At 62.6% G+C, this 25,066-nt stretch overlaps 1 protein-coding gene across 9 annotated transcripts in view; it reads left to right on the top strand.

Annotated features, from left to right (window-relative positions):
• The first annotated feature begins 203 nt into the window (after positions 1–203).
• RIPOR1 (RHO family interacting cell polarization regulator 1) overlaps positions 204–25,066 on the top strand; it is a 32,302-nt gene continuing 7,439 nt past the window's right edge. The window contains exons 1-11 of one of the 9 annotated variants that reach the window (XM_074839710.1): positions 204–401; positions 19,762–19,888; positions 22,178–22,327; positions 22,665–22,743; positions 23,045–23,068; positions 23,585–23,638; positions 23,747–23,899; positions 23,986–24,049; positions 24,140–24,183; positions 24,397–24,522; positions 24,740–24,888. In XM_074839710.1, coding sequence (XP_074695811.1) covers positions 19,788–19,888; positions 22,178–22,327; positions 22,665–22,743; positions 23,045–23,068; positions 23,585–23,638; positions 23,747–23,899; positions 23,986–24,049; positions 24,140–24,183; positions 24,397–24,522; positions 24,740–24,888 — 944 coding nt within the window. In that variant the 5' untranslated portion in view covers positions 204–401; positions 19,762–19,787. Of the gene's footprint in view, positions 402–8,274; positions 8,436–9,575; positions 9,662–13,787; positions 14,134–16,646; positions 16,715–17,935; positions 18,416–19,761; positions 19,889–22,177; positions 22,328–22,664; positions 22,744–23,044; positions 23,069–23,584; positions 23,639–23,746; positions 23,900–23,985; positions 24,050–24,139; positions 24,184–24,396; positions 24,523–24,739; positions 24,889–25,066 lie in introns of those variants that run through there. The other 8 variants (XM_074839707.1, XM_074839706.1, XM_074839709.1 and 5 more) reach the window with 8 other exon arrangements.

Raw genomic sequence — 25,066 nt, 5'->3', positions numbered from 1 at the left:
CAGCACCCCCCGGCAGGTCTCCCCTGAGCTGTGAGGTCTCCCACGGGTCCCCCCATAACCACTCTTGCAAAGGGCAGACACTGGCATTGTCATCTCTCAGCGTGGAGAGAAGGTCCTGAAGGCTTTAAGTGCCGATGATTCGCTCCTTGTTCTCTCTTCCCCCTTTTAGCTGGTTGGATCCTGCCTGGTGCTTCCTCTGGAAGGCCCCGTGGTCTGCCGGGGGGCACCATGGAGGCAGCAGCTTTACCAGCTTTGCACAGATTTAACCCAAATACCTAATAAATGGTTTGGAGGAAATCCATCTTGGGGAAGAAAATTGCAGCACTTCAACGTCTTCCTTTGATGAGCCAGAGTTTAACTGAACCCCGGGGTCTCCAGAGGTGCTACCTGATGCTCCTTGGGTAAGTGGAAATCAGACAGACATCTTGGCAACCTTCTCCAGATCATCGTCTCCTCCCACAACTGAATTCTGCCAAATTGTCCTCCCCTTCTCATCTAGCAGGGAGGGGACCTTCGTGTCCTGTCAGCACAGGCTGGGGCTGTGTTCTCCCTGGTGATGACCACCATGGGACGCCTCTCCTGAGCATCTGTGCAGGAGCAGAGGTAGTCACCCAGAGGCTGAGCCTGCTGGGATGATGCAGAAATGCTCCACGTCTCCTGCAAATACACCGCGTATGTTGACGTGCCCATCACACGTCCCAGTGCCCCATGTGCACCCCCAGCATAAACCATCAGTTAGCCTGGGCCAGCCTGCTCCATGCCCTGGGGCCCTGGCACAGCCACACACGTGGAACTTCCAAAAAAACTCGTTTGGGAGCTGCGCAAGCTGTGCTGTTGCCTGAACTCAGCACAGGAATATGCAGACGTGGGTTGCAGCAAGGTGCTCATCCTTCCTCCCCCAGCTGGGCTTCTGCCCATGCCTTCGCCCCCAGCGGTGCCCGCAAAAGGGACGACGCTGTCAGAGCGAGCCCTTGGCCGGAGGACCCAGTCCTGCTTTGAAGGGTCCTGCTGGGGGGTCGGTGCAGGTCAGCCTCTCCCCGCCTATCCCCTGGCACCGCCTGGGCCTGAATTTCCAGCTCTTGCAGAACAAGTTCCCAGGAGACTGCACCCGGAGCTGGCCCCGCGCCGAGCTGCCGGCATGCCTGTCCGGTGCGGTGAGCGTGCATGGGGGGCTGTGGGGATGGCGAGTGGGGCTACGCTGCCCAGGGCATGTCACAGGCTGGGGCAGCCTTTCTGCTGCTCACCTCGCTAGAGGGGTTGTCCCGTCAGTCCCCAGCGTGTCAGCACCCAAATGCATATGTGAGTGGCACAGGGACTTCAGGGATGTCCCTGGAGACCAGTGGGTACCAGCCCATCCTCTCCAGCCTCGCGGTTTGTGTCCTTTTGCCAGGGACACAGAATGATGTGGCCAGGATGCCCACTCGGGTGGGTCCCAGCCCCGCTCCCCTGGCGCATCCTTCCCCGCTTCTTGGCTCTAGGGAGTGGACTGAGACCCAGTGATGGCAAGAACAAGGATCCAAGCTCGTTCTGATGAGCTCTCTACCCCGTGCCGCTCTCCTCAAAGCCAGGGAAGTGACGCTGGAGAGGATCTTGGCTCCTCTTGTTTGTTATTACAGGATAAAGTTACCCTTTAAAGCAGAGCCAGTGCTGTCAGGGCTGCATACCATCCGGGAACATCGCTCCTTCCCAACGGCTCCAACACACTTCTTGTTATTGTGCTCGCGCGGAGCCAGCCCGCTCCCAGCCCTGGGCGCAGCAAGGGGGATGCAGATGGGGGGGGGGGAGGATCTGAAAAGGAGCCTCGAGGCTCTTTTTCCACCTTGGGAAAGTTGGAAGCAAAGGGAAAAAGTCTCTCTCTGGAGATAGTGAGCTCTTCTGGCTCTGGGATACGTGGGGAAGGAGCAGAAAGCAAGAGCTGGGTGCAATGGAAGGGCAAGGGGAGCTGGATGTGGCCAGGGTATACTGGGGGTGTCTGTTGTCCCCCCGGAGAAAGGCCAGGGATGCTGCCCTCACTGCGGCTCAGCTGGGGACCCTCTTGAGGGGACAGACCTCTGGTTCCCACTGGGGAAACTGCTGTGCACGGGGCAGGGCAGTGGTGTGCGGCTGGCACCCATCTCACCACCCTGCAAGTCCAGCACCAGCTTGGCATCTCTGGGTGATGTGCAGGCAGAAAGAGGGCTGGCTTCTCCTTCAAGCTCCAGCTTCTGTCCCTGGTGGTCCCAAATCCAAGGGACCCCCCCTCTCTTGTGAGCTGGCACCTCAGGAGACACCCCAGCACCCCAAGACTTTGCAGACATGGGGGTTCCTCAGCAGGGCCCTGGCCATCCCACCTGCACTAGACTCTCTGGAGGGGGCTGGGGGCTTGTTTAGGGCTTGATCCCCCTGCACTGAGCCATGACGTGCCTGTGGGGTGGAGGGGAAGGAAACCGGCCTGGTGGAGCCGAGCCAAGGAGAGCTTCCTGGCAGTGAGCTCCAGGCTCCAGTGCCTTCCGTGCTGCTGCAGATGGCTCCGAGCGGGATGGAAAGCAGAGGGCTATGCGAGCCCTTTCCAGCCATTCCCCAGCCCGGCATCCACCCACCCGGTGCCGGTTGGGAGGCGAACACCAGCTGGTGACGCCATGCCGGGGCCCTGACACTGCTGCCCCGGCAGCGAAGCCTGACTCATCCCCGGCAGGAGAATATGAGACTCGCACATGTAAACAGAGCTGGGCCCGGCGTGCCAGGGCATGTGACAGATACAGGAGAGACTGGCTGGAGCCACGGCCCGGGGCTGGTGGCATCGACACATGTGTTAGAGGCATGTGAGAGGGGGCTTGGCCTGTGGAGAGCCAGAAAATCTCTGCTCCCGCCCTGTCCTAAGGCTTAGGGGAGCATCACTTGGGTGGGGAGGATGCGGCAGGTTCCATGCTATCAGCGCATCCTGCCTCTGCTACCCCTGCCCCAATGATGGCTTTTAGCAACCAGTTTTACCCCTGGTCTAGCTGTTTGGCTGCCACTGCTTTCCTCCAGGGCCATCCTTCCCTGCAGGGTCCAGTCTGGACCAGCAGCATGGGTCAGGCAGAAGAGGTGCAGGGTGAGGGTAAAGCTCCTGAGGTGCCATCTCCTGGTGCCAGCTTCAGGAGCAGAGCACAGCTTGTGGTGTCAGGAGGTCTCCCTGCATCTTCTCTTCTGCAGGGATGGAGCGAGCATGGACATGCCAGGCTCAGGTGCACGGAGGGTCACTGGGTGCCTGTTCCCTTCCCGGGACCAGGGATCACTTGGAAACGTCCTGGTTGTCCGATGCGCTCCCCAGCACGTGATTTCCCCTTGGGTTTCTATGTGCCTTGCTGCGGGATCAGGGCTGGGAGAGTTGCAGGCCAGCGGGGACAGGAGATGATTACAGCCACTTCCTATCCCTGCTTACCCCGTCCAGCCAGTTTCATCTCCTTAATCCCTATCCCAGCGTTTTCTTTGATGTTTTCTTTGGAGGGGAGGGACCATGGGCTGAAGGCCGGTGCTTGCTGCAGGGAGCACTTTCACGCTCTGGGAGACCAACACGGGTGCCTGCTGGCTGCCCCGCATGGAGCTGCCCTGTGCTTCTGGGTGCAGTGGGTGCTGCTCACGAGGGGATGGGGACCCCACCTCGTTGGTGCCCAGGACCACCGTGGGGCAGATCAGGGTACGCGTGGTGTCCCCTGCACTGCTCAGGGAGGACCATATTTGCATGCATTTGCCAACAGCCCTGCCAAATTTTCAAATTCAGCCCTGCCAAAGCACCTCATGCTCCAAATTGCCTTTTCATCTTGCATCCCCTACGGCACCAGCGTGCCTGGCCTGGGCCAGCTCTGGGGCGAGGTATTCCTGCTGCAGCCAACTCAATAGGCTGAGCTTTACCCGGCACGATGCTGGATCTCCTGGCTGCTGATGCCACACCACGGTCCGGCCGTGCCAGCTTCCCTGCCGCCGGCCGTGTGTGCTGAGCTGAGCTGGTTGCTGGGCTCGCCCATGACCTCAGCTTTCCTGCTCGATGTCGGATGGTCCCTGAGGGGCTGCAGCAATCCTGTGAATCATGAATACTTTTGGAGTGATTCCTCCAGGGTGGGTGTGAGATGGTTCCTTCGTGCAGGGCGGGGGACCGCTGCCTGGTTGCAGGAGGTGATGTGGTCCCAGGCGATATTCAGCACCCCAGGTTGAGCTGGGAGAAAGGTTGGAGATGCTGCCTGTAACCTTCTGGGGGTGGAGAAGGGAGTTAGGAGAGGGCACAGCTGGCTGGTGACCAGAGAGTTTGGACTAGCCCATGGTGCCCTTCTGCAGCTCCTTGCCCTCCTTGGCCCGTGCTGGGGCTGAGTCTGATGTTGTTGCAATCTGGATGTTCTGGCTTTGCTGCAAAACCCTGACTTGGGTGCCCGCATGCTGGCCAGGGAGTCTGGGTGAGCTGACTGGCAACCAGTGCCGGCCAACACTGAGCAGGTTGGTGGCCATTCTGGGGCTGTCCATGCCTCCCTTCTTCCAGCCCCAGAGGCAGGCAAAGTGCTGGGTCAGGCAGCTCTGCCCCACGGAAAGGGATGGGCTGGATCAGAGCTGTGCCCCAGACTGCTGCCGCTGCGAGCTGGCCCCGAGCGTGGCGGAGAAAGGTTTCCAGCAGAGCTCGGAGGACCTGCTGACACAGCCTTTCCCCACTGCCGGCCAGTTCCTGAGCGTAGCCGAGGCCCCGGTGAGTCAGCTGGAGCGGCTGCTCACATTGCTCACGCTGCACCAGCACTGCCCTGGCTCCCTTAGCTTTTTCCCAGGTTGTGTTCCCCAAAAACACGCAGCCAGAGGGATGAGGAGCCCGGTGCCAGGATGATGGATGCTCAGCTCCAACCCTGAGGCAGGCTCTGCCGAGCCGAGGCACCTCGGCTGCTCTTGGGGATGACAGCTGGGCTCCAAGTGTGCTCAGCACGCATGGCTGTCCCGGCGCAAGGCTTGAAGCTCTGGCCTGAGCTTACTGCCTTGCTCCAATGCTGAGCAGGAATGCTGAGCATGCAGCAGCTCCAGGGCGGCGTGGAGGGAGGCAGGCCTGGAGCCAAGAGCTGGCCTCCTGCCCTCCGGACAGAGGGGAGAGGAAGACGTGGCTCCAGGCCCAGCCTGCAGTGAGAAGAGCAATTTGGGCAGAGACCCGCGGTGCAGGGGTCCACCAACGGCTCAGCCCTTTCTCTGCAGCGCAGCAGGAGGATGCAGGCAGCTGGCACAGCGGGTTGCTGAAGCTGCCAGGGAGAGGGGAACATGCTTAGGGTGGTCCCAGCTCACCAGGCTCTGGCAAGGTGCAATCCTGTCCTGGGAGATGCTGGCTGGTGCTCAGACAGGGTGCCCTTGTGCTTAGGGACTCCTGCCTGCACCAGCGCCCCGCTTCCCAGCGCAGGCAGGGACTGCCAGGAAGCCTCTTCCTGTGGCTGTGGCTGGTGTCCAGGAGTATCCGTATCCATGCTGGGAAGGTTAACCCCTGCCTGCCAGTGGGCATCAGACCTCCTTAAAACCAGGAGGGGGGTCTGGGGGAGCAGGCAGGCTGTGGGGTGCTGTGGGCACTCGGGCAGCGAGCCTGCCCTTGCTTTTGTTTGCGAAGCTGGTCTGTGCCGAGCAAACTCCCGGTGACCTAGAATAGCCCGTGCGGTGCGCCAGCCCAAGCCTTGGCAGAGGCAGTGTTTAGCTCAACGTGCCCAGTCTGGCAGGGCAGGAAGGCGTGTGGCCGAGGGGACGGGTGCTGCAGGCAGCCCTGCAGGCTCCGGCCTCCCTGCAGCCCCCTCCTCATGTCTGCAGAGTGATACAGCTGCTCCCCAGCCCAGTGGCGGCTGGGAATGGTGTTTTACCTTGCCATGGTGGTGCCTAGGCAAGCAAAGCGTGGTGGTGTGGGTCAGTCTGCCTCCAGGCACCCAAATCTTTACCAAGAGGGTGGTCAAACCCTGGAACAGGCTTCCCAGAGAGGTGGTCGATGCCCCAGGCCTGTCAGTGTTTAAAAGGCATTTGGACCATGCCCTTAATAATATGCTTTAACTTTTGGTCAGCCCTGAAGTGATCAGGCCGTTGGACCAGGTGATTGCTGTAGCTCCTTCCAACTGAAAATATAATATTCTATTCTATTCTATTCTATTCTATTCTATTCTATTCTATTCTATTCTATTCTATTCTATTCTATTTCTATTTCTATTTCTATTTCTATTTCTATTCTATCTAAATGCTCACTGTCTGAAGACCCACCTTGCTGGGACAGAGTGGGTAGGACCAGCTCGATGATCTTCAGTTGGGGTGGGTGAGCCCAGGCAAGCTGTGGTGGGCATTAGGTAGCCCACTGAGCCAGTAACCTACAGGTGAGAGGCAGAGCTGGGGTGGGTGGGTGCTCCCAAGTGCCTGCTCTGCCGTGCCATGCCAGTTGTGGTTGCAGAGCAAGTCCCCACGGCCACCTTGCTGGTGTGGTGGCAGGTCTGGCCGGTTGGCAGAGAGCCTGCAGAGGTGGCATGTCAGTGGGCCAAAGTACTGACCCAGAGCTACTATTGCTGGAAGAACTTGGTGAGGGTGACCCAAGCGACTCTGTGCACCAAGAGCTGCATTTGGGTGCTGCGTGGCATCAGCTTCCCCACTATATTTCCAGGGGGAGCCCTGTCAGGGATGTTGGCACAGTATCTGCATGGGGCAAGTCCCCAGAGCTCAGCAGAGCACCTCTGTTTGCACTTTGAACATCCACATGACCTGCTGAGCCATGTTAGCAGAAGTTTCCTGCCTTCCCCCAGCTAACCTCACCCCCCTGGCCACTCAGCAAGACCTGGCTGCCCTTGCAGAGCTTTTGGGGGTTGGCACGGTGGTGACACCGTGCACAGGCTGTGGGTGAGATCCAGCCCCCTACTTGATCCATGCGGGATGCTGGATAAAGCAGTGACAATGTGGCGCAGTGGTGCTGACCACACCAGGCATGTGGTGGGCCATCCTGCTGGGCCAGCGACCGTGCGGCGCTGGGGCTCAAACAGATCCATACATCCTCTCTGCCTGTCCATGTTGGCCCTTTGGTTTGGCCTTTCCTTGGTAGCCACAGGACCTGCTGTCCTCTCTCCCATTTTTGCATTGCTTCTCCTTCCATGTAACCAGGCCAGGGAAGGACTGGGAGCTGGGATGCCCTGGTTCTCACCAGGCGTCCTTGGCAGCGGTGTTCTGCTCCTCGGTGCGGCCCCAGGAGAGCCACAGTGGTGCAACAATTTCCTCATCACCAATATTGTCCTACTCTGCTGAGCTTGGAGACCTGGCGATGGTCTAATTAGTGCTTTTGCATCCCAGGGCTGGCTGGAGCACTGTGTTGTCTCGTCCTTGCATGGAGGATGTCTCAGTGGGGCCACAAAGGCATCAGTCCCATTTAAAACTGGGTCGATTCAATATGATCTAGGACAGGTAGGAGAATGACGGGCTTGGGAGAAAGGACAGGAGGCGGGTGCATCCCCCCAGCAGGCATGGTGCTGGGGAAGCGTGTCTTCCTCCCTCCCCTCCACTCTGGGAATGCTCAGAGGTGTCAGGGTTTAGGACCTGGCCTGGCAGGGCAGGGTCTGATCCAGGGCAGCCACGATGCTCCATGTGGAAGGCAGCACCGTGTAACGCAGCATCCGTCAGGGTGGCAGCCTGCATGGACACCAGGGCTGCCCGTCCCTTAGCTGGGGACACCAGGAGCACTCCCACGCTCCTTCCCTGTGGAGGCTGGTGGGAATGGGGAACACAGGTGCCTGTGCTTTGCTCTCCCAGGGTGGACTTGCTGCTCGCCAGAGGTCTGAGCACGGCTCCTGCTTCCCGTAGTCAGGGTCTGGAGGTGGGAGGAAAGGCAGCCTGGGGCACTGGGAGCAAGGATGCTTGGGTGCTGGTTCTGCCTCTGCTACTGACTGACTGCGCAGCCTTGGTCATGTCACTTCACCGTCCGGAGATGCCGTCCCCGCCATGAGTGGGCTGTGCCACATGCTAAGAGGCTTTCAGGGGGAGCTGTAGTGGCCCTCGGGGTTGGCGGGGGGGGAGTGTGGGGGGGGTCCAGCCATTTGCTTTCCTGTCAGGGAGAGACTGTGGGCGCGGTACAGGAGGGCAAGCAGCCTGCGTCCAAGCAAGCCGGGCTTATCCCACCTCCCCCGGGGCAAGGGGAGCAGGGCTGGGATTGCGGTGGGGTTGGCGGAGCCGCGGGGAATGGCCGGTGCAGCGGTGGCGGTGGCGGCCGCGGTCCCCGCGGGGAGGGAGGCGCTCCCGGCCGTGCCGCCGCCATTGGCGCTGCCTGGGCCGTGGTTTCCTGCCGAAATCACATGGCTCCCGCGTTTCCATGGAGAGAGCCGGGGTGGGCGCTGCCAAGAGCCTGCACGAACTCCCCGCTTGCTCCCCGTCCATGGGAGTGGAACAAAGGGGATGCACCGAGCCAGGCCCGCTCTCGCCCCGCGCGTCGTCCCCCGCCTCTCCTGGGACATGTGAGTGCCACCGGCACCTCCGCACCTTGGGCGATGCCGCCGGCCCCGGGGGAGTCGCCGGTCACGGGGTGGACAAGGGGGGAGGGGGGGGAGCGGGGTTGGTGGCTTTATAGCAGGGCTACACCCTTAGGGGGGGACGGGGGACACGTCGCCGCGGGCCACCGCCTGCCAGCGACCTGGTCTGGCAGCCGCCGCCCGGCCCCGGGGTGCGCACCCCGAGGGGTGCGGCGGGGTGCTCAGGATCGGCGGGGAGGATGGGGACGGGGACGCGGCCGAGGGGCTCCGCACCCTGCGGCAGGAGACACCCCGGGAAGGAACCGCCTGACTGCGGAATATCGGGGCGAGCACCCCCCCCCCCCCCCCCAATGTCACCCTGTCCCCCCCCCCGCAAACTCCGGTCTGGGATGCGTGGGCTCCTCCGGCGGCCGCTGCTTCGCTCCCGGGTTTGGGATGGCGCCGACACCCAGCGGGGGGGTGGGTGGCGTGAGCCGTGCCCTGCCCGTCCCCCCGGGGCTGGGCAGGGGGACAGGCAAAGGGGCAGCAGCCCGTGTCCATATAGGGCCCTGCCCGAGCGCCTGCGGGACGCCAGAGCCATCGGGCCCGGAGGAGAGGCTGCACCCACCACCCCCCATCACACCCCTGCACCCAAGCAGGACCCCGGGGGGAGCTCCTGAGGGACCTGGGTGCACCATGTCAGCTGGGTGCTGCCGCCTCCTCCTGGGTGACCGAGGGAGGAATGCTCGGAGGAATTAATAAGACAGATCTGGCTTTGTTGCTGGCCATATCCTCCTATCTCCCAGCCCTCCCCAGCCTGCCAAGAAGTGCTTGGGAAGGCCTCACGCCATTAACTCGTTCCCTGCCGCACCTCCAGCCATCCCAGTGCTTGCAAACAGCCTCAGCTGGGTTTACCCTTGCCAGATTCCCAGAGGAGACTACCGAGGCCACCGGGAAGCCCTGGCCTTCCTATAAACCCCGTATTGGCCGAGGACCTATCTCCTGGCTGGCGGCTGAGGAGCAGCCTTGCTGCGTCCCCCGGGCAGGGCTGGGGCGTGAGGCTATGACGCCACACAAAATCAGGCAGCGCAGGGCTTGCTGCCGGTGGCGTTGCCTGCTCTCGGCTGGTGGAGGTCTCCGATGCATTGCCGCGGCCCCCCGGGCGGAGAGAAGTCGTGGTGGGAACTGGCGTGGTGGTGGCCGAGCCCCCGTGGAGAACACGACATGATGGGGTTGAGTGTGGGAACGCGGGGAAGCGATGGGCAGGGCAGGGTCTGATGGGCAGGACGGGGGATGCTGGGATGGGCAGCTGATGAGGTGGGTGTTGGGGTGCAACCGGGGGATAACTGTTGATGTGCAGTGGGGACAGTGGCGGGGAGGGTGGAAACCCAGCCTGAGGCTCCTGCTTTGCCCAGGAACCTGCAGCCTGGGTTGCTGTGGGGTGTCCAGGGAGGGCATCATCCAGTGCCTGCTGCTACCCCAAGGGGAGCCAGGAAGGGGTGTGGGGATGTCCCCCAGGGATGCCATCATGCTGGGCTACAGCCTGCACCGGTGGCTGAGGCTTGGCGGGGCGTTGGAACTCCGACTTAAAGGCTCTGACTTAAAGGATGGGACCTGGGAGACCCATTGTGGGCAGGGAGCTGGCATTTGGGGTCCCCAGGGGACGGCGAAGGCAGACCAAGCCCTGGCTTTGCGTGGGTTGAGGCCATTGCCAGGCTGGGACGAGCTCCCCGCCTTGTGCTTTGGGGTTATTTATAGGGCTGCCATTTATATCGCTTCTATTTCTGTTGCCGTGTGGGGAAGATGCGAGGAAGCGAGGGGGGAGGGCTTGAGTCTGCCGCGGCCCTGGTGCCCGGATGCGGGGTGCCCGGCCCCTCCGGCGAGGGATGCTGGCGGCGGCAGCAGTGCCAGCCTGGCTGCGGGTAGAGCCTGGCTTGGCACAAGGGCTGGTCCTTCTCCAGCCCTTGGGGCATCAACCCTGCCGAATAAGCTCTGCCTATGATCTGTGGCGTCGGGAGCTGGCTTTGCTGGTTTCTGCAAAAAATAAAGTCAGAGGGGTTGGCTGTAGCACTGTGGTGTGGGGGTGACCGTCTGCAGCTCTAGGACTGGGCTTTCCCAGCCCAGGACTGGCTCTTGCCTGGCCGCAGGTCGCTTGGTCACTCACCGTGGTTCTCCTTCAAGCCACGGCGGTGGGGCTTCTTGCCAGAATCATCCCTTCCTGTCCCCTCCTAGGTCTTTGGCTCTTTGGCCCCTCACCAGGCTGGTCGTTATGTGCTGGCAGTCATCTCCCTGTCCCCTTTTGGCCAGCGGTGACTTCTGCCCGCTGTGCACCCGCTGAGGCTGGCCTGTGCCCTTTTGTGCCACCTTTCCAGCTGCGGTGATGTTCCCGGCCACGCAAGGGTGTCCGTGTCTGGGGAGCACTTGTTTGGCAACAGCTTGTAATAGCTTCTTCATCACCTCGGCCTCCGGTGCTGGTGCCACCAGGGGAGTGTGCTCCTGGGGCTGGTGGCTTCTCCAGGGGCTGGGTGACACTGACTGGGCACAATCTCAGTGCTGGTGGTCCTGGGGCCAGCAGGGAGCAGCCAGGGAACCTCCCCAGGACTCAGTGCTGGCAGGACGTGGGGTCTCTGGGAAGCCAGTGCTATATCCCACGGAGGGCAGGGAAGTGGGAATGTCCTTCTGGGGTGTCTGGATTTTAATTCTGCCTGTACACAGACTGGCCATGGCTGTACACGCATGTCCAAGCGTGGAGGGTTCTGTTTGTGTGTTCAGCTGTTGTGGTTGGGGTGGGGATGCTCAGGGCAGCTTCCCAGGCCTGGCGAGAGGAGGGCATGACAAGGACACCCCCAAAAAGGGTGTGCTTGGGGCACATCCCTGCCACGTAGGAGGGATGGAGGCAGCTGCCCTGGCTGGTCTGGGATGGGCTGGGGTGGTGAGCTGGGGGTGGTGAGCTGGGGGGGTGCCCAGCACCCTGTGCGGCCATGGGGCTGTCTGCTTCCCCGCACCCACTCCCTGTCCCCGGCCAGGCCAGGGACAGAGATTCATTTAACTCAATTACCGCTCAGGCCCTGGGGTGTTGGCGCGGCTCGTGCCCTTCCTCTGCCCTCCCTTGGCAAGGTGTCCCTGGCAAGTCCTGCCGAGTGCCGTGCAGGGTGCTGCGAGGTGCTCGGAGGAGATGTCTGATGCCACATGCCCATGGTCTCCTCCGGCGTCCCCTGCCACCTTTTGAATGCACAACGCCACCTCCTGCCTTCTCCTGGTGGTCTCCCTGTGGGCAATGCCCAGGATGGTGCTGTGCCACGCAGCTTGCCCGGCACTGCCCACACATCGGCTGCCCCACAGCCCTTTACGGGGCTGCAGGCAGGGCTATGGAGAGGCAAAGTCCCTGCAAGCACCACAGCCTGGCTGTCTCCCCTCTGGGAGGGAAGCCTGGACGTCCCTTCACTTTGCATGGCACCGGGGAACGCCTCTCCCGTGGCTCCCGGCAGCTTTAGCATGGCTTTCTTGTTAAATTTTAATGAGAACAAACGAGCTGGCATGGGCCGTCGCTGCGGGTGCGTTTCCTGGCCGTGTGCCGGGCACCGGCTCCACATGGCTGCCAGGACGGCAAAGGCTTTGCAGGAGGCTGGTCAGTCCCAGGGCGATGCTGGGAGCGATGCTTCCCCCTGGGGAGAAGCCCCAAGGGGTGAAAAGCCAGGCAGTGACCCCCTGCCCATGGCAGCCATCAGGTCAGGACTCTGCCCGTCGGTGGGGAGAGCCGGGGGGACGCATCCTGACCAGGCGAGGTAGGAGAGCTGGTCTGCATGCGAGTCCTTGGAGGCCAGGGTGGAGATGGGTGCCCCCCACACCATGTTTTGGGGATGCTGGGCTGCTGGCTCCCCTCCATGCCCCTGATACTGGCATGGAGGCTACAGGCAGGTGGGCAACAAGACGCCTCTGTTTGCCAGTGCTGGGATGGTTTTTCCCCTGCGTGGGGCCAGCCCAGTCTCACCAGCTCTTCCCCCAGTTGCTCTCCCAGTGGAGCTGGTGCTGGGCACCCACGTGGGCACCCACCCAGGCACCAGGACAAGAGGGTACCCTGGGGCACAGCACTCTTTGGTGGCACCACTGCAAGCTCCAGCTCGCCAGGCCTGGGCATGGCTGGCTCTGGGGCCACGTGCATGGGTGCCCATGGTGGGGGAGCCGTGCCACCCTCGAAGGGAGCCCCAGATGCTTCTCCTCTCTTGCGGTGTGCTGGTCCCAACCTGCACAGGAACCAGCAAGGAGGGGACCAGCTCTGGCCTGGGGAAGCAGCCCCATAACCGGCTCACCCTCTAGGGAGGGGGTTAACTGTCTGGGAGCACCCCATCTCTGCGAGCAACCCCCCCCAAGACTCTGCCCCAATGCTTTTCCTCCCGAACCTGGTCTGACCTTGCTCTAAAAGCAGCAGCAAACAGGAAAGGAGCCTGGGAGGGAGGTGTCTCTTCCTGCCCCAGTGACGTGGTGATGGCAGCTGGTCCCAGCCTGGATGGAGCTGGCAGCTCCAGCCTCCTCCATTGGAGCTGAAGGTGCCAGGCCTGGGTACCCCAGGACCAGGACCCATGCAGGGACCTATAGCGCTGGAGGGGGGTCATATCTATGCAACAGAGTCCCCTGGTTGTTTAGGGCATCCTTGTGCCCTAAAAAGGGAGTTGTGGGGCCCAGAGGTGCTGCCAGCTGCTGGGGTTGGCATGGAGGGCAGGTGGGTCTGTCACACTGCCCTGTGGGAGCTGCACCCCCGTGGGCAGTGAGGCAACCTTGGTTCCTGTGTGGGAATGACACCCAGCATCTTTGGAGGGCCCTGCAAGGAAGCCCTGCCTGAAGCCAGCCCCTCCGAGGCTTTGGAGACCCAGAGGACAGAAACTGGGGACTCATTTGAGCAAGGAAACCCTTTTCTCAGCAGTTTCTGGGTGTTGCAGGGTGCCCAGGGGCTTGCCACAGGGTTGCATGCTGTGGGAAGTCCACAGCAAAGTCACGGCGGTTTGAGATATATATATATATATGTAAAAGCAATGCAGAAGTGAGCAGCAGGGCTGCCGGGACTGCTCCCCGCAGCGGCGTGAGCATCAGCTGCCTGCTCTGCCCACGGCTTTGTGCCTGCCTGTGTTTGCTCCCTGGCTGTGCTGGTACCGGAGGGAAGGGAGTCTCTGAGGGGAGCAGTCTCACAGGGGGCTGGCACGAGGGGGACACTGCGGTGCCCGGCGCAGGCTGCAGCCCTGCTCTTCCTCCTGCTTTAAAAAAAACCCGGAGAGGGGCTGGGGGGGGACCTGCACGGCAGTGAGCTGCAGTGTGGTCCCCTCCCTTGCACCCCTGCCTCAGTTTCCCTGGTGGAGGGCACGTGGGGAGGGAAGGAGGCAGCTTCCCCCCCTGCTCATGGTGCTGGTGGGGTCCCCTCCTTCCGAGGGGGACGGGCAATCTCTTGTCCTCCCATCCTTCTGTCCTCCCGTCCTCCGTCCTCACAGCTGGGGCTGCGGCGCTGGGCAGTGATGTCAGCCTTCGGGCAGGGGAAGTGTGGGAGGAGACTGCTGCCCGTGGGGAGCCCTCCTGGCCCCGGCCCCCGCACAAGGACGGACGGACGGACGGACGGACGGACAGACGGCATGAGAGAGCAACAGCCACCCCGGACGCTGACCCCAGCCCAAGGGGTACGTGCTGCCACAGCCCGTCATGAACGGCAAACAGAAAGGTACCGAGCACCGGCGGCACTGGGGCCCCCCCCAGCAAATGCCATTAATTTGGGGACCTCCAGCTGTTTGAGGCTGCCGGGGTGACGTGGCTGGGCTCATGGGGGGCTTTTTTTGGGTGAGTGACTTCCCCAGGGAGGAGAACTCTTCTTCCCCAGGGACAGGTAGCCACCACCTTCAAGGCACACAGTTGTCACAGCGGTGAGCAGCGACAGGGTGTCAGGACAGGGTGTCCGTAGCAGGATAGGACCTGCCCAGCCTCGCTCAGACCTGGGCTCTGCATCTTAAGGCAGGAGCGGGGCCACAGCTGCCTGCTGCTCCTGGGCAATGCGCCCCCAATGCCACAGCAGCACAGCTTTCCTTGGTAAATTGGTTTTCTCCCCCTTGTGCCTCCCACATCTTGTCTGTGGCTGTGCTAATGAGGATGGAACCTGGTTCTGTGTCGAGCATCCCTGGCACTGCCAGCCCCAGGGGGCCTGGACAGAACAGGGGGTCGGGGGGCCGCTCTCATGCACAGGGACCATGTTGCCCCGGCAGGATTTTGGGGGGAAGCCTCTGATACCCAACAGAGCATTCTGGAGATGAGCAGATGAGGGTGAAGGTGGCATGTGGGACCTTCACAAGGTTATGCCAAGCCCAGCGGGATCATGCCAGAGTCGTGTCTTCTGCTCAGCACCTCTGAGAGGGGTCACAGCTCGCTCAGGAGCAGGATCTGGTGCCCCATGCCAGGCTGCAGTCCTGTCTAGCAGGGCATGGAGGGTGATCCCCTCAGCCTCCAAAGCCATGGGGATCCTGGCTGGGTGCTCAGGCTGTGCCTGTGGTGGTGGGGGTCCCACTTCACTAGGACCATGGTGGTCCTGGGCTGGTTCTTAGGAGCCATCCTAGAAAACAGGTTGGGCTTGAGCTCAGGCAGGCACTGGGGACCCCCACCCCCCCCAGTCAGTGGCCACCTCCCTGGGTCTCAGTTTGGGGCTTGCATCCCCCTCTGGCTGTGAACTGGGAGCTCATGGGATGGGTGTCGGGGTGGGAGGCCACAAGCCTCCCCGCGGGGACCCGGCCATGAGTGTCTGCCTGCACCGTGCCCTGCCCTTCCTCGGGGATACTCCTCGGGGTAAATAAGCACTTCCTCCAATTCTTCCCATTCGCAGCTCCTTCCCTTTCCTGCCGCCCTCCCACTCAGCCCAAGGAGCCAGCCGGCCTCCCTCAGCCGGGAGGGCGGATACGCCGCCTTGTCTCCACCGACAGCACCCAGCATCCATCCAGCCCCCCACCCGCAGCACCCAAACCGCCATCCCCTGCTCTGGCGGGGGCTGCGACCTTATAGCTGGGAGTTTCTCCCCTGGATGAGTCACGGGGAGCTGGGATGCCATTCACTGACTCATCAACTCCCAGAAAAAACCTAATTCCCCTCTTCACCCCGCGCGGGGGGCAGGTGTGGGGGGGTCCTGCCTGCCTGGAGGAGAGGCAGAGCGTGGAGGAGGTCAGGGAAGAGGCATCCCAGGCTCCCTGTGACCAAGGCGGCATGGCGTCGGTCCCCGGATGCTCCTGTCCTCTGTGCCGGGGAGGACTGAGGGGCAGCAGGAGGGAAGAGCTGCTCCAGCCCACGCCGGGAGCCGGCCAAGGGCCGTGCTGGGGCCGGAAGGGGCTGGCGGGGGGCCGGGGTACGTGCCTGGGTTATGGCAGCAGGGACGCAGCTGTGCAAACAAGGATGCGGCGGCTGGGCGGGGGGAGCCGTGCCAAGGGGCTGAGTTCGCAGGCTCCCGAGGTCGTCCCCGCCGCGTGCCCGAGGGACACTCAGCCGAGGGTGCCAGGGCGGGGGCGTCGTGTTTCTGGCGTGGGGTGGCCTGACCCCCTGCTTGCCAGACACCTTGGGTGACTAGCCGTGGGCAGGACGGACCGGCCGGTGGCCACTGTGCTATGCCCTCGTTAGGGGACACCCGTACCCCATTGTGCCCAGGGAGGTGGCTGCAGTGCCATCAGTGTGGGGACCACAGCCCCCTCCTGCGGAAGCCCCTTGGGTGGCCACGGGTGCTGCTGGCTGGTCGTGGGTGCCACTCCTTGAGGGGTGCTGGAGGGTGCTGGGTTGGCCACCCCGGCTGTTGCTGGTCTCCAGTGAGTGACATTACTGGAGATGCTGGTCAGAGCACCCCCAGCTCCCAGGGCTGCAGGGCTGGGGATTCAGGGGAGCCAGTCTGGGGCGTCTCCGACCAGGGCAGTGTTGATAAACCCGCTGGAGCGACCTGAGGCTGGTGTCTGAGTGTTGGAAACAGAAACCAGCTGGGACCAACCCAGCCGGTCGGACTGCCCCCTCCGCCGCTCAGACCAGCATTCTTGGGATCCCAATCATCTACAGAGCACCGGGTGTCGAGAGAGGAGCCCGTGGCCGGGCTGGAGAGCCCCGGGGTGGGCTCCAGCACCCCCCCCGCTGCGCTGCCCACCCAGCTGCTCACACCTGGCTGCTCTGCCCTCTCGGACACTGCCTGCGGGCAGCACTGGCCGGGGACAGACGGACAGAGGGACTCCCAAGATTGCGTTTCCTACAGCGGGAGAGCTGCAGGCAGTCTGCGGCGCAGCCACGGCAAGGTGAAAAGCTTGGTTGGGAGGCGGTTTCGTTAGTGCTGAAGCTCTAATTAAGGTCAGGGGGCAGTGGGGCTGGCGGGGACTGGACCTTTGGGGCAGGACCTTTGGGGCAGGACCTCTGTGGCTCCTTCTCAGGAGAGGGAGGGATGTGCTTGGGGCTCAGCACGTGACAGGGACATGAGTGTGCCGATGCTCTGCCTGGTGCCAGCCTCCTGGTAAGCCTGGCGTGCGGCTCACCAGCCTGGGTGCCATCAGGCAGCCTGCAGCCCCTTCCACGCGTGCCCCCAGCTCTGCTCCCCGCCGGGGCTGGCCCTGCCGCCGCCGGTACCAGGTACCTCTTATCTCGGTAATGTCAGGAATGCACCACGCCAGGGATTTTTCCTCTTCTGTGAGCAATGCCTGCCAGGAGCAGAGACCCCATGCCCTGCCTGCCCTGCCTGATGCAGGCAACGCTGCCCTCCAGCACCCAGCTGGCTGCCTGCATGTGCTGGGCTTGAGCATCCTTGGGGCTCCCGGGGCACCTCTCCCACAGAAAGGGGACATGGTGTCCTGGCATGGGATCTAGGCTACAGGGTGCCAGGCCTGGGGATGCAGGGTGCCATGGCAGACAGCTGGCACTGGCAGGACCTGGCAGCGTCCGGGGCCAGGTGCTGGACTGGTTGGCTTCAAGTGCTGGGGCTGCGCCGTCCCTTGCTGCCAACTCAGCTCTGCACACATCCTGCTGGTGATCTGGCCTCGTGGTGCGGTGCATCGCGGCGGGTGTTTGGGGGACAGCTGGGTCCTGTCAGCAGCTGTTGCTCATGGCACTGAGGTGCTTTGGTGCCTTGGAGCACAACCTCAGCCTTGGAACACAAGCCTCAGGTGCCTTGGAGCACAACCCAGGTGGTGAGGTGGCTGCTGGAGCCTGTGAGGCTCCTGGGTGAGCAGCTGGGGGTTGTTCTGACTCTCCTGGGCAGTTGTGCTGGGGCACTGGTCCCTTGCAACACCTCAGCATCCTTCTTCCCTGTGGCACCCCAGCATCCTTCTCTCTCTGCGACATCCTCAGCATCCTTCTCCTCTGACACCCTCAGCATCCTTCTCCCTGGCGCAGGCTCCTGCCTGGGTGACCCTCCTTAGAGCCCCCCTGTGCCCCCAGATGGCAATGTGGGCTGGGGAAGGATGGGCTGGCAGGGCCATGACCTGCCCCACTTGTGGAGAGCCCCATCGTAGGAGTGGTGGGTGCTTTCCCTATAGATGAGCTGCTGTATCGCCCAGCTGGGGCAGCAAGCGCCGGTGCTGTGGGCCTTGCTCGCTCAGTGGGGAGCAGATTAAAGAGCCCTGCAGAGGGTAATCTCCCCAGGCCCTGCAGGTCAGCTGGACTGCCAGGGATTACAGCTCCTCCTAATGAGCTTAATTGGGACAGTGTTGTCCTGGAAACTGGAGGGACTGGCACTGAGATAACACCAAGGTGGTGGGACCTACAGAGCGGCTCCGTGGTCCTGGGCTGGGACCTGAGTGCCAAGGGGAGACCAGATGGCCCCGCTGCGTCCTGGCTCCACTGGGATAGAGGTTATTGGTGGTGGCTGGCTTTGACTCCCAACGGCCCTGGCTCATCCCAGGCACTGCGAATGCCTGGCCCCAGCATGGTGTGCGGGAAGGTGACGGCATGGCTGCGGGGCGGCGGGGAGCGCAGCACCGGGGGGATGCCCGCCAGCGGCCAAGCAGGTGGGTTCGAGCTGGGCTTCACTGTGCTGGGGGAAGGAGTGGGATGGCGACAGGAGCCCCGGCAGCGCCTGCGTCCCCGTGCAGGGGCTCATGGCCGGCTGTGCTGGGGCAGGAGGAAAGGTTGAGTAACCCTTGACGTGTGGGGAGATGGCTCTGGCCCCGTCTGCCAGTGGGGGAAGCTGTGCATCCCCAGGGCCCTGCCTGGCCTTCCCCAGCAGGGTGTGTGACTGCTGGGCACCATGTGGGCTCGACCCTGGCAGCTCCTGGCTCCTCAGCCCGCAGCTGGTGGGGACAGAGGGACTGAGTTGGCGTCAGCAGTGGCTGGGATGAAGTGGAGCATCCAACAGCTCCTGCCCTGCTCCTGCAGCTGCCCTGTGGGCTGGGCTCCTCCGTGCTGGACTCCCCTGTTCTTGCCTTGTGCTTTGGGCTGCCCTCCCCATGTCCCGGCCAGGGCTGCAGCGATGCTCCCTGTGACATGGGGTGGGAGCTGGGTCCAGACCCTGAGATGCAGAAATTTGCTCAGTCCTGGCTGGCACCGACTGCACCAGCTGCCACGGGGACAGCGGTTTTGGGGCACCTGGCAGCTGCCAGGACCAGAGGGCAGGGCTGTGGGAGCTGTGGGACTTCACACGTGCTGCCCACGCGGACTTTCCAGGGTCTGATGGGGAATGGCTCGGCCTTTCCTTCCTCGACGCAGAGCTCCTGGCAAAGTCAGGGACTTTCCAAAGCGCTTTGTTGCCTGTGGGTTTCCCTCCTGGTTGCTGGAGCGAGCGGAAGCGAGCACAGAGACAGCAAAGGGCTGGGCGACCCGTCCGGCCCCGCGCCCTTCCTGCCTCTGCAGTGGGGTGACACGGGTGACAGCGGGACACGGGACAAGGCGGGGTTCAGGAGGAGGTGGCCAGGCTGAGGCACAGCAGAGGGTTTGCCACGGCTGTATCCAGGAAGGGCCATGGTAGGCACTGGGCATCAGCCCCTTCCTGTGACTCCCAGGGGGCCAAGCTGGGACATACTTGTCGGTCTGTCCCCGCTGAGGGCTCAGTGTCCAGAGCCCTGTGTCACCCAGGGCAGGGCACCAACACACCTCTGGGGGCAGCACAGGACCTGTGTCCCCAGTGCCACCAGGAGCATACCCAGGCTGAGAGGGAGGGCAGGCTCCCGGCCCGTGGGTGCTATGTCTGCCCCAGCCCATGGGTGCCGCAGCCACCCTGGTCCGTGGGTGCTGTTCCTGTCCTGGTCTCAGTGGCAGCCCTGCCTGCGTGTGTTTATCTTCAAGGTCTTTTCCAATCTAGATGATTCTGTGTTTCCCCACCCTGCTGCTGTTGACCCTGCTCTCTCGTGCCCCCCAGGGAGGCCCTCCAGGTCACACTCAACGATGTCACTGTCTGTGCGCCCGCAGCGCCGAGTCCTTGTCACCAAGATCAATAGGAGCCAGTCCTTTGCTGGAGTGAACTCGACGGCCGACCGGCCCTTCAGGTAGGAGACAGGTGCTCGTGCTGCCTGCCAAGAGGGACGGGGAGGGGGATGAAGACACGCTTGGGCATGCCACGGACCTACTGCACATCCCGAGGCACCTTCCCAACCTGTTGTCCAGGCATCTCCGTCAGGGACCTTTGTGGTCCCCAGGGGATGTTGCACGAGGGGCTGCAGGGAGCATCGAGGCCAGATGGGAGACAGAGCTCATCACCTCAACCCCCCGCTGTGCCGTGTCCCAGCCTGGGCGAGGACCCTGCAGCTGCTGCCACCAGGGCATGGAGGGGGCTGGTGTAGCTCACCCTCATTCTTTAGCCAGCCCTTAAGAGCTCCCCTGTGACAATCTCATCATGTTTAATGGGTGTGGTGAAGGAGCTGGGGTTGCTTTGAAGCATTGTGCCTCAATGGCCCTGACATCCTGCGGCGGCTGGTTTTGGGGTTTGAGTGCTGGCGTGAATCAGGGTTTCCTCTGGGTCATTTCAAACCTGTTGCTGAAAGGTTTTATTGGCTGCCCGTCAGCCGCTTTGCGAGGAGCAGCCGTTCCCTACTCCTCCTCTCCAGCCACTGGCAATGTTATGGTCCCATCATATCCTTCCTCCTCCTCTCTGCTGAACCTCACATCGGTGAGAACCACCCCACGCGCTGCTCCTCCCCACCACCCTTCCCCGCACTGTCCCTAGCTCCTGGCTACCCTCTCACAGGTGGTTCTCGGGACATGGGCATGCCACGGGTGTGGGACTATAGCATTTTAATGCTTTTAATCCCATTTCCTAGTGCCCAGCCAGGCTCCTTACCGCCCAATGCACCCACTGGTGCCAGAGGAGAGACATCTCTCAGCCAAATGGCTAGGGAAAGCAATGCTAAGCTGCCTTGCCAGACTGTGGGCACCTTCACTGGGTGGGCATAAGTGCAGGTAGAGCCTTCCCATGCCTGGGAGCAGACCCTCAGCCCTGCTCAGCTCTTGTCCCCATGTCCTGTCCAGCATCTGGGACAAGTGACATTTTCCAGGCCACCAGCATGTCGCTGGATCTGGGGGTGCCAGAGGGGCTTGCCTGGGGACAGGGGAGAGGGAGGACTTTTGGATGCCAAGTGGCTGGTAGGGAGATGCTGTGGGAGATGACTCCAGGGGCCCTGGAGGATGGGAATGAAGAGAGATGGTGGAAATCACGCGCTTAGCCGTCACTCGGCCTTGGGAGGAGGCCAAGACATTCATTTCCCCCCACCAATGATTCGGGGAAGTCTTTTGGCCACTCCTGCAAAGAGCAGCACAGGATGGGAGGTCCGGCCCGGGGCTGGAAACCGAGGAGCTCGGGGTGTCTCCTGGATGCCAGTGGCACAATGATGTGTTGGAAGGGGGAAGAGAAGAGCCGGTCTGAGCGGGGCGTTGCTCGCTGGGCTGGGGAGAGACTCCGTTGCACAAGGCAGGAAGGGTGGGTGGTGTTTGGGTCCCGGGTGCTGGGTCGGCACCCCTTCAGGTCAGCTAGGGGAGGTCCCCAAGGCAGCGGTGGAGGCACCAGTCAGCCAGCAGCTCCATACGGTGGGTTTGGTGACATTTGGAGAGGCATAGTGTCAGTGAGGATGTCCCTGCCCCATGTTGCTGCACTGTGTGATGGGGTGACAGGGCTGCTTGTCCTAGGATGCTCCTGTGCTGCCACCCACTGGGATCCCTGCCTGTCTCTGGGAGCACATGGTGGTAGGGCAGCAAGCCAAGGGTGGCATGTGTCACCCTGCCACAGTGCTCAGACCACAGGGAGCATCTCCATGCCCCTGGCAACCTGGGGTGTTGGTGATGGAGCAGAGCATGGCCCCTTCGGAGGGTGGCCAGGGCTGGAGGTGTCCCCACAGGCACTCCAAGAGCACAGCTTGGCTCCAGCTGGTGCCAGCTCCTTTTGCCTTTGCTTCCCCCACACCTCCTCAGAGGCTACCCCATGGCCAGCCTCTCTGACCCCGCTGGGATGGGGATAATTTCCTGCTCTTCACCACCAGCTTTGTGGGTTTCTCCTTGTCCTTCCCATGGCTTTGGGGCAGCCAAATGCATTGGGGGGGCTGCAGGCATGCGGTGCAGGCAGTGCTGCCCAGCCTCTTGGCCCCATCTCACCCAGCCCTGCTGGCTGGTTAGACTGGCGGCTGGGGAGTACTGGGAGAGGCAAGCAGGTCTGGGTGGACTAGGCCTCCATCCCGGAGCTCCTGCTTGTCTTGAGACAGGGTGCCTGGCAGGCTGGGACACCCAGGCAGACCCCGGTGCTGTGTGCTGACCCTGGCCACCCTGGGTTTTCCTGCTTCTCTCCCCAGGAACCTCTCACCCTTCACCCCCACTGTCTCCCGCAAGACTGGCTCCAGGGTCAGTAGGATGTTTTCAATGTCCCACAAATCCCCACCACCCAAGGTGCCTCAGCCCAACCGCCTGGATGAGGTGTATGAAGCTCTCAAGAAGGGCCTGACGTAAGTGCTGGGGCTCCCCGTGACCGGGTGGTTGGAGGCAGGGAGCCCCTGAGGGGCACAGGGACAGCTTGCCAGGGGTTGGGGTTGGCAGCTCTCCACTCTCACCAGGCAGGGACATGCCAGGCCTGCTGGGTGCAGATCGGGGGGGCCTGGAGCTGCATGGGGGTCCCGCATCCCACCACGTCCCACACAGAGGCTCAGATGGGGTGCCACACCTGGGTGCAGGAGCGGGGAGTGGGGATGCAGGGCCAGATGTGCTGGGTCGGTGTGGTCTGTGGGTGGCAGGAACCCTGGACACGGTGTCCCAGCCTGACCCCCATGGTGTGGTTGCCCCCAGAGCCTACCTGGAGGTGCACCAGCTGGAGCTGGAGAAGCTCAGCACACAGATCCGTGAGTCCAAGAGGAATTCGCGCCTGGTGAGTGTCGCTTGGGAAGAGCCTTATGTGGAGTGGTGCTTTGGGCAGATGGCAGGGGTTGTGGGGACAGCTCATGTGTCCCAGGGCAGAGCCTGCTTCTGTGGGGATGTCAGGGGCCAGCCCGGGCTCTGGTGTTGGGCTGCACGGGGCTCCTGTCCTACTGTCATGCACTCTCCAGCCCTGGCTGGGTGCTGCATGTCCCTGCCAACGTGCTATGGGTGGTGGGTGCGATGTGCTGGGTCTCCTTGGGTGGGCAGATCTGGCTTTGTGCTGCGTCTTATCCCTCTCCTCTCTCCTCCAGGGCTTTCTCTACGATCTGGATAAGGTAAGCGGGATCAGTGCCTCATCCCCCTTGTCTACCCCTTCCTAGTGCCTGGGATGTGCTGCTGCCAGCCTCTCTCTGCTTGTGCTGCCCCATTGCCTGCCCCCCCTGCCCTGCACGGCAGAGTGCCTGCGGGGTGGGACCGGGGCTCTGCAGGCAGGGTGGGGCTGGGCAGGGGATGAAGCAGAGACAGGCAGGGGTTTGTAACCTGCTTCTTGCAAACAAAAGCTGTTGGTGGTGAGTGCTGAGCCTGCGTTAGTTCTGAGACTGGCAGAAGAGCACCCCAGAGCCTGGCCTGTCTCCTGGGGGACCCTCTGGAGCAGGGGAGGCTGGAGGATGCTGCAGCACATGGGTGCAAGCACAGCCTCTGCTGGCTGTTGCCCTGCACCTCCCAGGCAGGGCTGATGACCAGGATCCATCCCAGCCACAGCCTGGGCACGCAGCAGGGCACATCCTGACCTGTGGCTCCTCCACGGAGGGGTTGGGCTGCTGCTCACGCCGTCTCCTCTGCTTTTCCAGCAAGTGAAGTCAATCGAGCGTTTCCTGCGTCGCCTGGAGTTTCATGCTAGCAAGGTGAGAGCTGGGGACCGGGGTCACCTTGGGGCAACCTTGGTGCAGTGCTGGGACAGCCGTACTGTCCCCCACTCTTCCCCTCACCGCAGTTCGGGCCTGTCCTTGCAGATAGATGAACTCTACGAGGCTTATTGCATCCAGCGGCGGCTCCGCGATGGAGCCCACAACATGGTCAAGGCTTACAGCACGGGCTCGCCGGGCAGCCGAGAGGCACGCGAGAGCCTGGCTGAGGCCAGCAAGGGCTACAAGGAGTACACAGAGGTGAGGCAGCTGGTTGACGTGGGTTGGCAGGGCGCTGGGTCCCATGGGTGGCTGCTGATGGGTGCTGTCTGTCCGTCCGTCCCCAGAACATGTGCCTGTTGGAGAATGAGCTGGAGAGCCAGCTGGGCGAGTTCCATGTCAGGATGAAAGGTACCACATCCCACTCCATCCCTGGCCTGCTGTCCGTCTGCCTGCCTGCCTGCCTGCTGCCTCCCGACACCCCTCTGCCTTCTCTTGCAGGACTGGCAGGCTTTGCCCGGCTCTGTGCTGGTGACCAGTATGAGGTTGGTGGGACCATATGGGTTGCAATCTGCTCTTCTCCTGCCCTGTGGTCCTTGGGGTGCCTGGGGGGTGTAGGTGGGCGCTGTCGTGGAGGGCATGTTGCAGGGTGGTGGTGGGTGGCATGGGTCGCTGGCCATGGGTGGGGACACACAGAGAGCACCCACCACCCTGGTACTGTATCATCTTCCCCCATACCCACGCCTCTCCATCCCCAGATCTTCATGAAATATGGCCGGCAGCGCTGGAAGCTGCGGGGGCGCATCGAGGTGAACAGCAAGCAGGTGTGGGACAGCGAGGAAATGGTTTTCTTGCCCCTCGTCACTGAGTTCCTCTCCATCAAGGTACAGTGCAGAAGGGGGCAGGGATGGTGTGGGCCAGCTACCACCCTGCATCCCAGCAGGGCCTCCCTCCAGGACTTCACCTAAACCTGACGCTCACAGGGGTGGGGGGAGCCTGTCTGGTGGTGGTGGCATCCTGGCACACAGCACGGATGCAAACAGTGTGGACAAGATTAAGCTCAGGGCTTCATCTCGTCCTCCCCTCCCTCTCCTTCTCCAGGTGACGGAGCTAAAGAGCCTGGCCAACCATGTTGTGGTGGGCAATGTGTCCTGCGAGACCAAGGACCTCTTTGCAGCTCTGCCCCAGGTAGTGGCTGTGGATATCAACGACTTGGGCACCCTCAAACTCAGCCTGGAGGTGACCTGGAAGTGAGTATCTCAGCAGGCATTGCTGGTAGCACATGGCAGGGCTGGGGGTGCCTGGCATGGCATGGCAAGAGGTTGCCTACCCTGGGTTCTCTCCCATCCCAAAACTGGGCTGCAATTATGGAAAACGGGCCTGGATGGGGTCCTGGTGTCCTGCTTGCTGCAGAGCAGGGTTGAGACC

Source organism: Strix aluco, chromosome 14 (assembly GCF_031877795.1).
Source record: "Strix aluco isolate bStrAlu1 chromosome 14, bStrAlu1.hap1, whole genome shotgun sequence".
Taxonomy (NCBI): domain Eukaryota; kingdom Metazoa; phylum Chordata; class Aves; order Strigiformes; family Strigidae; genus Strix; species Strix aluco.
This window is presented reverse-complemented; position numbering and strand designations above follow the sequence as displayed.